The sequence below is a fragment of the Olea europaea genome, chromosome 19 (assembly GCF_002742605.1).
Source record: "Olea europaea var. sylvestris chromosome 19, O_europaea_v1, whole genome shotgun sequence".
Classification (NCBI taxonomy): Eukaryota; Viridiplantae; Streptophyta; class Magnoliopsida; order Lamiales; family Oleaceae; genus Olea; species Olea europaea.
The window spans coordinates 7,123,311-7,135,993 of NC_036255.1; the positions used below are offsets into that span (position 1 = coordinate 7,123,311).

At 35.9% G+C, this 12,683-nt stretch overlaps 1 protein-coding gene across 4 annotated transcripts; it reads left to right on the top strand.

Moving 5' to 3' along the window:
* The first annotated feature begins 1,162 nt into the window (after window positions 1-1,162).
* LOC111368640 (photosynthetic NDH subunit of lumenal location 1, chloroplastic) lies at window positions 1,163-5,391 on the top strand. 4 transcript variants are annotated; one of them, XM_022990000.1, is made up of 8 exons: window positions 1,176-1,374; window positions 1,465-1,552; window positions 2,428-2,529; window positions 2,927-3,000; window positions 3,077-3,199; window positions 3,289-3,360; window positions 4,000-4,096; window positions 4,955-5,391. In XM_022990000.1, exons 1-8 carry the CDS (start codon window positions 1,321-1,323, stop codon window positions 5,056-5,058), a joined length of 714 nt encoding a protein of 237 aa, XP_022845768.1. In that variant the 5' UTR covers window positions 1,176-1,320; the 3' UTR covers window positions 5,059-5,391. The 4 variants fall into 4 exon arrangements, with proteins under 4 accessions (XP_022845770.1, XP_022845771.1, XP_022845768.1 ...); XM_022990001.1 differs by having other exon boundaries at window positions 1,184-1,374; window positions 2,446-2,529; XM_022990002.1 differs by lacking the exon at window positions 4,000-4,096 and having other exon boundaries at window positions 1,163-1,374.
* The last annotated feature ends 7,292 nt before the right edge of the window (window positions 5,392-12,683 follow it).

The window sequence follows — 12,683 nt, forward strand, 5'->3', positions numbered from 1 at the left end:
TTGCCCCTGTTTGAGTTATTATTGTGATTTTCTGAAGAGTGTGTGGTTAAAAAAGAACAGAACGAAAAATTTTAAGTTTATGTGTGATATTATCTCGTGTAGAATTTACTTTCATATGTTTTAATGTTAAAATTAAGATAATGGATTTAAAAGATTATTTATGTTTGAACTCATATTTCATTTAAGCATGAAATTAGATTTTTATAAAATTCTATTAATTGATGTTTATTGAATCATGTTAGTATAACATGTTAGCATAAATTTTAACACGAAAATAAGATTAGGCGAGTGAATTTGGACATCTAGAAACGTAAAATAGAAATTTCAACTTTCTGTCCAATTTTCAAATTGTCACCCAGAACTGAATTTTTCAATTTTGAATGAGTTGTGAAATTTGAAATCCCTATGAGTCCTATGTCCTTTGGCTTTGAAATCAAGTTATTTGAAGGTCGGTAAGATAAGTTATGCCATTTTTTCATGTGTTGTGTTCAGTACGCTCGAGAATAGCTTTTGGCATATGTTTAAGTGTCCATTTGAGTACCAGAATGAAGTTAGAAAATTTTGAATTTTTATCATATTATACTTGAATGAGTTTAGAAAATACTGTAAAAATTTTATAAAATTCTGAACCCGAAAATGGTACAACTAAGCTTGATCGTTGGGTAATGCGTAGGGTTGAACTCCTTTAACGAACACTAACCTCTATTTTCATCCTCCATTTTAGTTTTGTTTATTCTACAAATCAAAACTAGCTTAAATCATTTTTTTCCGTGAATTGTTGGGAGTACTTCTCACGAGAACGAGAATTCGTACTCCTGGATCTCACTTATTATTTGTTACGATCCGTATACTTACAAAGTATAAAATCAACGTTCATCAATTTAGGGATTCAATACATGCATTAATTAGTTTCTCACGATTGCCCCTTGAGAATGAGTTGTTATTCACTTCCACTGGATGTCTAAATCCAATTACAAGGAACTGTGAATCTAGCCCTTCAAAATATTTTTTGAGATTTTCTACATGTACTACTCATGTGAGGGGATTGTACACTAGAAGCTACAAATAGAATTTCCCATATTTTCTATCCACATATTCTAGCATATGTCTATGGCCCTTCAATAACACTGTCAACTACCCGTAACACACTCGTACTTGTACTGAAGTCGAAAGTCCCGCGTTGTGAGTCGATTGCCTAATTGTGGCCGCTAAAGAAGCACATTATCCACACCGAAATGAATCCATGCCAAAGAAAATATATCCATATAAAGATAGAATTATAAAGTCAGAACTATTTCTCGTAGGGAACGGAAGATAAACATGGCAGTTTCATCGCTCACATTGAGCTTTGCCTCAACAGCCTTAACGAACAGGGTCCGTGTATTTTACTTCAATTCATAATGAATCCCTTGTTTCTCTTTGTATTCTGCGATTATAATTCCAGTGATTCAATCCTTTCTTCAGCTATACGTGCGTGATTCAACATACATCGCATTGTCTTCACGGCATATTAGTGCGTGCTCAAGCAACACGTCTTCTGATGAAGCAGAAGGTAAAAATTCCCATTCATTTTTATTCTGATTATACCCATGTTTTGTTCTACTGGGGAAGTCGGTTAAATCTTAATACTTAAAGCAAATGAGTAGTTTCTGGGCAAAAAATTCATAACATTTTCCATCAAATTCTCGTAATTATCTCGCAAACAGTTTTAAAAAGGGTATTTTTCTTTTTTATGTTGATTTTGTATCTGCAACGTTATTAGTGACTGAGAAAAATAAAGAAATAGTCGAGGGCCAGTAAAGTTCTGCATCTGTCATACATTTTACCTAAGATAAGATTTAAACGATATACACATGACATTTTCTAAGAACTTGGATTCGTGTCTCGCTTTCACCCATTTAATGACATTGTGCACGTGTCTAACTTTAATGGACTAATTACATTCTTTTATGAACATATAATCATGTGTTGTTTAGTGGCTTCGAAGACAATATTCCGAGTAGAATATGATTGGCTTTGTTTGTCCCACGTAGAGCAGAATTGGATTTGTTTATCCTATACATGTTATAGGAGTTGGTTTTCTCCCATACAAACAGGAACTATCCAATCCTCTTTGATCTCCTGGCTCCTTTGTCATTTGGTTCAGCCCCAGTTTCCGAGGTAGTCATGAACCGTAATTCATTTGATGGGACTTAAAATTTTGGTAGTCTCACTGGTTACAGTTTTAGTGGGAAATTTCAGTTTTAATATACACTTTTGTATTATCTCCTACTATATATTTTGTAGGGGATTTGGAATTGATTGTAGAGTACTCTTTGGTTTTGTTTAATGGAGTTATTCTTTTCTCCGTCCATGGTTGTAGGCTTAATTGCCGAAACATGTATATTCTTTGTGTTTACTCTCTCTCTCTAATTTTCTCTATAACAGCTAGTTTAAATGTTTCAGGAAAATTTAAAAGGAGGACAATTGCGATTGGAATAGGAGCCCTGTCGTTGAATTTGTTCCCAGCATGTCCACTTTTGGCAGAAGGTATCATGGTTGGTAGCAATTTCTCACTTTTTTTATGGAGGTGCAGGCAATTACATCACCAATACTTATTTTGGTGCTATTTTGTGCTTTTCAATTTATTACACTGCAGATAGAGTCATTTTCTTCGAAATTTATAGATTGGAAGACATTACAATTTTCTTATTCCTTTCGATATATGTCTTATTTACATTTAATTCACAGTTAAATGATGTTCATGGCCGATGTTCCTGGAAAAATTGCTGAACTTACATTCCATCAAACAAGAAATTAAAAGTATCCTATGTTTTTGTAATGGGGTTTTTTTCTTTGCTTCACGAAGAGACCAATGCCGGTGATGGATTTAATGCTATCCATTTCTTACTTTTCTGTTTCAATTTACTCAACTTCACATTTGCAGGAATACCAGAGAACTATGAAGCCTTTATCGACAAAATAGATGGCTATTCATACTATTATCCCTCAGATTGGAGAGTAAGTTCTAATGACAACTGAGTGGGGATATGATCAACTTTTCTAATATTCTTAAATTTTATGATTCTTTGTTCAGGAATTTGACTTCAGAGGTCATGATTCTGCATTTAAAGACAGATATCTCCAACTGCAAAATGTTAGATTGAGTTTTATACCAACAGATAAAACAGATATCCATGATTTGGGCCCAATGGAAGAGGTAAATACTATCATTTTCAGATCTCATGTGTATGCGTGTGTTTCAAAGATTGTTTTAAGGGTCTCCTAATAAGATTTCTTCGCTTGAAGGTTGTCTTAAATCTTGTAAGAAATGTTTACTCGGCACCAACTCAGGTAGAAAAAATAGTGGATATGCAAGAGGTATGTCGCCTCTCCATGCTCAACTGTCAGATAGATCACTGTATTTGTTTTTTTTTTTTACTTCTGTTTCAATTTCAAGAAAATTCACGAGTAATTTGGTTACATAAGGCTCCAAAATTGTTCTGTTCTATTTTCAAGAAAGTTAATCTCCATTCTAGGTTGAGATGGACTGTATGAAGCGTAATCATAATTATACACTTTCTCCTCTACCGCAGATCAACCTAATATTTCCTAATATTTCTATTAGCGGTTATGTTAGACTGTGTGGTAATTTTTTTATTATAGGAGTCTTAAGTATTATTAGGTCCGCATTATGGTTCTACAATATAAAGGGTTTCTTTAGGGCCCCTTTTTTGGGTTAGAGAGGTGCTGGAAAATCTTGTATTCTTCTTTTTCGTTATAGTGAAAACATGTAGTGGCAAGAGGACATAACTCATTGAAGGTGAACCAATATGTTTTTGCCAAAACAACCAAAAACTATCGTGATGTTGTGATTTGCTTGTTGTTGTATTTGGATCTGTTTATTATAGCTCTTCCGAATAGATGTTATGGCATAATCCTTGTCAGGTTGCACTATCATGTTAATATATTATCATTATTATCTATATAAGTTCATCCAGCTCAATATTTAAAATGCAGAAAACAATTGATGGTAGAACCTATTGCACCTTTGAGTACATACTTACATCTCCTAATTTTTCTCGAGCAGCTTTCGCAACAATAGCAATTGGGAATGGTACGATACTGATTCATAACAAAGTTTCAAACTATTTTAGATTATGCCACTTTCCTTCACTTCTAAACCATATTTGTGAATGGGAATTTTTATTTGGATTACTTAATTCCTTAATTATGTATTTAAAATTAGGATTTTGTTCAATAATTGTAGAAGTATAATGCATAAACGACTTGTTCTATCACTTAGAAATTGGAATGATAGCTCAATTTTTGACTTCTGATCCAAATTTGATTAACTGTTTTGCTTGATTAAAGTTCTCTTTCAGTTTAATTAATAACTAAGTTTTTGGCTAGATATTTGTCAATCACTTTGGAATCCTGCTTGGGGTTGGGAGTTTCAGAGTTTTTGGCTCTCTTAAGCTCAGCAATTAGGTGCACTGTCTAAAGTTCATGCCAAAATCCAATCAAATGGACTCCAAAATTGTTAACTGCAGCTAAACTAATCTCAGGACTTGGAGTGAACCCTATGCAAGTGAAATTATTTTATTAGGGATGATAGTGTGTAAGCATGAGTCGGATAACATGACTGGATAAGCTAAACAAAAAAGTGAAGTAATTTTTTTTTTTGGGGCGTCAAGAGCATTTTTTGCTCTTCCCATATTTACTGCAAATCAAAGAAGAAAAAGAAGAAAAGTAATTTCTAAACGCTTCAAATATGTTTTGGCTAAAAAAGTTACTTAAAAGGAATAAGATTATCCAAGTGGGCTCTAAGATCCTTGAACAGAATCTACAAATTAAATTTAAAAAAAGAAAAAAAAAGAACTTCAATTAATGAACTACACTCAGAGCTATCTTCTGTTCATATATCTTTATAAAAACTTGGAATTAACTCCACAATATAATGTCTTTTGTGCAGGAAGATACTATACTTTGATCGTTGGAGCAAACGAAAGACGGTGGAGACGAGTCAGGAACAAACTTAAGGTGGTGGCTGATTCTTTCAAGGTGCTGGACATTTAAGTCCTCTGCAAGTGGAATAAAAAAATAGCAACTCATAAAGTAGCCCAGCTCCTTACATTTGATCCTTCTTGCCCAGAGAATGCACTTTGCTCTATTTCCAGTAATTAGAGAAGCAGAGGTTTATTCTTCAAGGATGCACTTGGATTGCTCTGCAAAGACATGTTGCCATCAAACAAATGTACAAAATTTTTTATTATCAACTTACTCACAAAATGAGAATACTCTTAACAGACAAATTGTCAGTGTATGCTAGTATTCCCTATTTTTTGTGTACGCGAGACACGACTATTTATAAGAGTTTAGAAATTGCTTATGCAGGAAATTTCTGTGGAACATTATATTGCTATAGTATCTATCACTACGGTTACTGCTTTTTCACTTCATGTGTCCTCAACAAAACATCAACTTTTGGGACAACTAGTTATGTTAACTTGGTCGAATAACTTGGTTCGATGAGGTTTGTGAGAAGTATCTTGTCGAAGGCTCGAGTTTGAATTGGATAGAATAGGATCAACCTTGGCACTACCGTGTTTGAATGAACACTTTGTTGAGAAAAACTAATGTGACTAAAATCTATATTCTAAAAACTAACATTTTACATGCGTAAAATCGAATATAACTTCGAATTACCGAAATCAAATTTGTAAAGTAGAAATGAGAAATGTGTGAATATGAATCCGATCAAAGCAATTGTTTGACTCTTTCTTTTTAAAACAATAATGCTTCAGCCCCGCATTGGTGTTGATGATTTTTCGACACTCGTTTCCCAAAATAAAACGAGCATGTCTCATAATAGGAGTACCCAGATTACATAGACCAATAAGCTTACTAATGTTTTGAAATCTCTTGTATGATACTTGACTCAAAATAAGCCCCTGTTTGTTTCTCATTATTTGATCCTTAAAATGAAAAATATGATCGTTATCCATTACATTAAGCCATTATATTTGAATTTCTATCTCTTGTGTCGGGTCCGTGACGGCTATATTTTTCATTCTCATTCTTACATTAATGGAAAACAAACAGAGCCTAAATGTAAAATTTACTTAACGCAAGTACATTGATTATTTGTTAAACTACAAGTCAGAAAGTCTATTTATAATTGTTGAAATGTTGTGTCTCAGAAGATATTAAATAGTATATAGCCCTTTTTTGAGCCCTATTATTTGTATCAAAATACATTCTTCTACAGTAAATTGATCTCATTTCAACTATACATTATTCATTAAAATAATAATACACTCAAATTCAAAAAAAAATTTATTTTTTACTTTTTAACTAAACATTTTCCATCAATACAATATTCAAAAATGTATTTTTTTTTACAAGAATGGGGCTCAAACAAGAACATAGGTGAATTTCTATTATTTTGTCCTTGTTTGTGCCCCATTTTTGTTAGAAAAATGCATTTTTTAATAGTGTAATGATGTGAAATGTTTGTTTAAAAATTAAAGAACAATTTAAAATTTACGTGTAATATTATTTCATTAAAAAATGTGTGGTTGAAATAATGTTAAAATACTGTTTAAAAATGCATTTCAAACAATGGCTTTGTGAACCTACGAAATTGGTTACAAAATATAATATTCTTAATATTTATTGGTTTTATCAATTTATGACCTAATTTTTTATTTTACAAAATGATTTTTATTTCTCAAAATGTAATGTTAATTTTAGGGAGTAGTCAATTTTTCTAAATTTTAAAAAATAGGTTAGTGTGTATTTGGTAGGGCCTTTTTTTTTTTTTTTTTTTTTAAGGAACGATACATAACTACCTACCATACTTTCAAAATACATTTTCAATTCTAACAAATTTGATCAATTCTATTAAAAATTGGATGGTCATATTTTGTGACCTATATTTAATCAAATAGATCACTATTACAATAAACATACAATTTATGATCATGATTACATGCTAATCACAAAATTAAACATGGTCATCGTATACCACACAATTAATATGTCACAAATTAATTATTAATCAAAAATCACAATTAACTAGTCATAATCACTCTCCATCTCACCCCACTCCACCACCAACACCACTTTCAATAAATAAGCAATTATATTAGTCATTTATATTTAACATATTATCCTTGCTGTTATAATAAAATGTCAAATATGTCTAAATTTTAAAACTTTCGTCCATACCCATTGAATGTATGTCATTTGTAAATGTCTTAGAAATATGTCTTAGTAATTTAAATTTTTAAAAAATGACAAATAGGGACTTAATTTAATCATAATTGGAAAAAAGAGTACATTTCACTATAAAATAAAGAGAGGGAAGGACATCTGAGAATTAACACTATAAAATATTAATCATTTTCAAAAGCTACCTAATTTCTTTAATATCACTTGTAACCTTTTGGGGTTCAAAAGTGCAATTAAAGTTCCCCTTCGACTAAAAGGTGATATAGATATGGAAAATGAGTTGATAAGGAAATTGAAATACTATGCTCGTGCATGGTACAAAATTAATAAAATTTGTGAATCTTATAAAATATATGATTAAAATTAAATTAATTTTGACTTAATTTAAAATTTTAATTTTAATTTAGTAAACATGTCGTGCATCTAATATGTTAACTTTTTGAATGGAAGGTGACCAACTTAAAACAATACCCAAAAATCGTGACCGTTTTGAAACTGTTAACGCATAAAAATGCAACCAAAATCGAACAGCCAAGGAGTGAAGCCCAATTGAAGGATCCTCAAATCAGATAGCCCAAATAACGAAGCCCAATCAAACAAACCAAGATGAAGGCCCAAATAAGGAGGCCCAAGAACGCGGTAACGCCATCGCCCAAATTTGCAAGTCGCCCAGAGCTGTTACTCTATTCTCGCCAAACCTTCAAGTCGCCCAAGGTCTTAACAAACATAAAGCGTCGCGGTTATCAAGAAGTGCAGTTATCAAAGCAGTTATTAAAGCAGCCCTGTCACGTTCCACGATTCAAGAAATTCAATCGAAAGCGGTTGAACGATGAAGGGTAATGGCAGCAGTTAAAAAGGCAGTTTTCATGACAAGGTAGCCATTACGAAGAAAGTGGGTAGTTATAGGACGATCAAACAGTTTTTAGAGCGGTTGATTACAAAGAAATCGTCCATGAAGTATAAAAATGAGAAAGGACATAGAAGCAAGGGACCGAATCCAAGACTCTCGAACAGAGAACATGTAATTTTCATTTCCTTAGTTTTTAGACTTAAACACTTTTCTTTCAGTAACTCGTGTGCTTGCGTCCCTTGGAGGCATGTTGTTTTTCATTTCCAATCGTAAAATTCATCGCCAATAAAATAACACCCCTTTTGGGACTTTGTCTCAAGAGGTTTTGTCCCTCACACAATCGTCTGATCCTTTTTAATTGTTAGCGACTAACCCGCGCGAAACAATTTGGCACGCCCGGTGGGATAGTGGTGTTAGGTGTTAAAAGTACAAAAGGTGAAACAATATTTCTCAGAGATCCGACAAGGAAGGAGCAAGTCAGGGAGGAATCCAGTCTGTGATCGAGCGATATGAGGAGCAGCATGCCTCTCCACGAACAGATGGACAGAATCAGAGCAGTAACAGTTGTTACGAACCAATGACGGAGTTGAGTCCTCGAACCATGCGTGCATTACTTGGAGAACTCACGCAAGACGTCGTTGAACAGGTAAATCTTCGAAGTATTCATAATATGGAAAGATTTACGCAAAATGGGAATACACACTATGACAACATGGCTAAACAACTAAAGATGTTAAACGAAACAATGAATAAGTTAGTAGGCCAAATATGTCAACCGGCTATACCTCTTACAAACCACTTTCAAACTAGGACAATTGTGGGACATAATCCCTCTGTCCTAAATCCGAATCAAGGGGTAGAACCGCTTTCTGGTCCCTCCACTTCAAACCAAGGGGGTACTACAGTGCCAAATCAAAACAATGGTAATGGCATGCCTAACTTGGGGGATAATCCAAATGTGAGAGATAATGTCCTAAACAATGGACAGAATATTCCACGTGGTAATGAGGGAACAGATGTCCAGGCTAATGGTAATGGCCCTAATTATGATAATTTTGTTGCCAATCAAGGACCGAACATCAGGCCTCATGCAAATCAACCGGTTAATCAGCCTGTAGGAATTCCATATGATCCCAATGTCATGTTGAGGAACCAGATTATGGAAATCGTACAGGATCAGATGGCTTTTGGGGTGCGTCCTGTCATTAGGCCGACGTACACAAAGCCATATCCTGATTGGATAGACCAAGCATATCCATGGCCTAGAGGGTACAAAGTGCCAGAATTCTCACTGTTTACCGGTTTAGGAGAGGTGTCTACTCTAGAACACATAGGGCGATTCACGTTGCAAAGTGGTGATGTAACCGATTACCATAAAATGAGACTTTTCCCTAGTTCGTTAACAGGAGTAGCTTTCTCTTGGTTCATCAACTTACCAGCGAACTCTATTCAAACATCGCAACAACTGGAACAGTTGTTTCACGCTCAATTTTATAAAACTGAGTCTGAAGTCACTCTGGCTGATTTGGCGAATCTACGTCAAATGCCAAATGAATGGGTAGAAAGTTTTCTCCAAAGGTTCAAGACAGCAAGAAGCAAGTGTTTTGTTCCTCTGCCCGAAAAAGAATTTGTCAAGATAGCTCAGGGCTGCTTGAGCTTTGATTTAAAAGAGAAGTTCCAGGACAAGGAATTTCCTGACCTTTTTCAGTTGAGTGCGAATGTGATTAGGTATGAATGACTGATAAGAGAAGAAGAACAAATAAAAAATTCTAGTAGAGGGACTTATTACAAAGACCCAAATTTTGACGTTCATACCATCGACGACGAGTTATACGATCAGGCCGAAATGTGTTTGGCCGAATTGGTCAAAGGGGATACATATACTTGTCCCATAATGGCCAAACCCAGACCATCGGGCAAAGATGAGCCTATAAAAGATGGAAACATAAAGGCTAGAACGTTCTTGTTCGACGTGACCAAAGCTGACCTTATATTCGATAAATTATATAGGGATAAGCAGATAAAGCTGAGCGATAAGCACAAATTGCCAAACCCTGAACAAATTAAGGGTAAAAAATATTGTAAGTGGCATAATGCATGGTCACATTTGACTAATAATTGCTTGGTTTTCCATCATGTATTGCAGGATGCCATTGAATCAGGACGAATTACGTTCGATGATAAGAAAAAGATGGCAGTGGACGAGAATCCTTTCCCACAGCCACTTGGAGTAAACATGGTAACATCTGGATTCAAGAACAAGTTACCAAAATTCAAGTTGGTCATAGATGATGGAGAAGAGGATACTAAAACACATCCTAGTGTCTTCGAACGAATCAAGGGGAAAGAACCAAAAAAGGACGAAGACGTCCTGTGTGCAAGATGTAAAAGAGAAGTGAATGGAAATACGGAGAATCCAGGGACATGGCAGCATCCTTATCGCCCTACCTTCTTTCCAAACACTCAGCCTGGTAGAGAGCTAGGTACATCATTCTATAGAGGACCGCCTTTTGAGAGGCAGTTTAGGCCAGTAGAGAATGGAAGAACGTTCAGGCCGCAACCTCGCCAGCCAAATGTATGGCATTCATTCCAGTACAATGCAGGAAGGGCAATACCCTTCGATGAGATGACTAGGACATAACAAAGGCGTTTCCAATGAAACTACGGACGGATGATGAGGCAGCAATAGGGAGTGCCACATCCTAAAGCACCTAAATTACTCAAGGCAGCCAATCAAAACGTCCTCAAAGGTAGTAAAGAGACTGGTACAGATGAATCAACGAAGGAATTGCCAGAAACCTCTTCTGGGAGATCAAGGTTCGAGCGAGACAAAAGGGATGAAGAAGATCCAGATCAGCCCCTTGCTATCCAATTTGGTACGTTGCCTCCTGTAGTGGCCAATAATTACCTACTAGCCAATGAATTCAAGAATAAGAAAAAAGAAGAAGAGAAGGAGGACAACGAAGGAGAAGCCTGCGTGCTGGTATGTGAAGAAGGCCAAACTTCTGGAGAGGCCTACAACGATGAGGAAGACGATGGGATGACAGACATTGAAGAAGAAATTAACTTAGAAGCAGAAAGAAAAAAGAGAGGAGTATCGCGCAATACTCTGTTTAAGCAACTACATCAAGAGGGAGTTCGCGAAGTAGACTTGTTGGGGGAACCATCTGGGCGTCCTTTTGATTTCTACGTACTATACCGGACACCCAAAAGGAAGGAGAGAATGCCTCGCTCTGAAAAGTATGGGTCACCTCCAAGAATAATGCCCCCTCCAATAGGTTGGGTAACTGATGAGGAAGTATTAGAAAGAAGTAGGAAGGAAGTTCAGGAGACAGAGGATCAGCGTGATATATTGCACGTCGATTTGTCACAGGGGGATAATTCAACAGAAAATAAGCAGGAAGTAGAAATAGAGGCTGCCGAAAAGGTTATTTTTAAACGGCCAGCCATGAAATTGACAAAATACTTGAGGTCATTATACGTTAAAGCTCTAGTTAACGGCGTCCCAGTGGCAAAAGTACTTGTCAACAATGGAGCAGCTATAAACACCATTCCATCTAGGATGATGAGGAAGTTCGCAAAGACAGAGGGTGACATGATTCCTACAGAAGTCATCCTCACTAGCTTCAATGGAAGGGCAACTTCAGCTAAGGGAGTTATGCCATTGGATATAACTATAGGGACGACTACTAGGACCACTGTCTTCTTTGTAATAAATGGTCCTACTAGTTACAACGTGCTCCTAGGAAGAGATTGGATACACGGAAGTCGCTGTATACCCTCGTCGCTCTATCAATGCCTGATCTTTTGGAATGACAAAGGCGAAGCAGAGGTGGTACAGGCCGATCATAGGCCTTTTGTTGCAGAAGCAAACTCAGTGAAAAAGTTCATGTACGAAGGAAACTATGGACATGTCAGGGTAGTACAAGACGGAGAAGAAACTCAGGTTGTCGCGCAAAGCGAAGAACCGTTCTCAGTAGACGCACTCACTGAGATGTTCAAACAGATGAGGCCAAATATAGTGGCCCTGCAAGAGCCAGTGATTGGCAAAAGAATAATTAAGGAATCTTGAATGGATTCTGAGTTACGAAAGCAAATGGCCGACATTCAGGCCTTCAAAACTAGACTGATGGCTTTCAATAAGGAATGCAATGACAAAGTGAAGGAAGAGACTGCCCTAAAAGCGCTGAAGGACAAGTTGGCAGTATTCGAGTTAGAGCAAAGTATTGGCCGAGAAGTCAACAAGGTGGACTGTTTGGAAGAGGAAACACTTACAAGAGAACTGGACGATGAAATGATGCGGATTGCCAAACCTGAATAAGCTCAAACACAAGACCCTCTGGTCAAAGTAAATATTGACAATGAAGGAGAAGACCGTCCAACATTCATCAGCCAGATGGTCGACCAAGAGGTTAGTAACAAATTAATCGCTTTGTTAAAAGAGTATAAAGATTGTTTTGCTTGGGAATATGAACAAATGCCTGGTTTAGATAGAGACTTGGTGGAACATAGGTTACCAACTAAGCCTAGTTTTAAACCTCATAGGCAACCTCCTAGGCGTTTTGCTCCCAATGTACTCCCTGAAATCAAGAAAGAGATAGAGCGATTATTGAAAGCA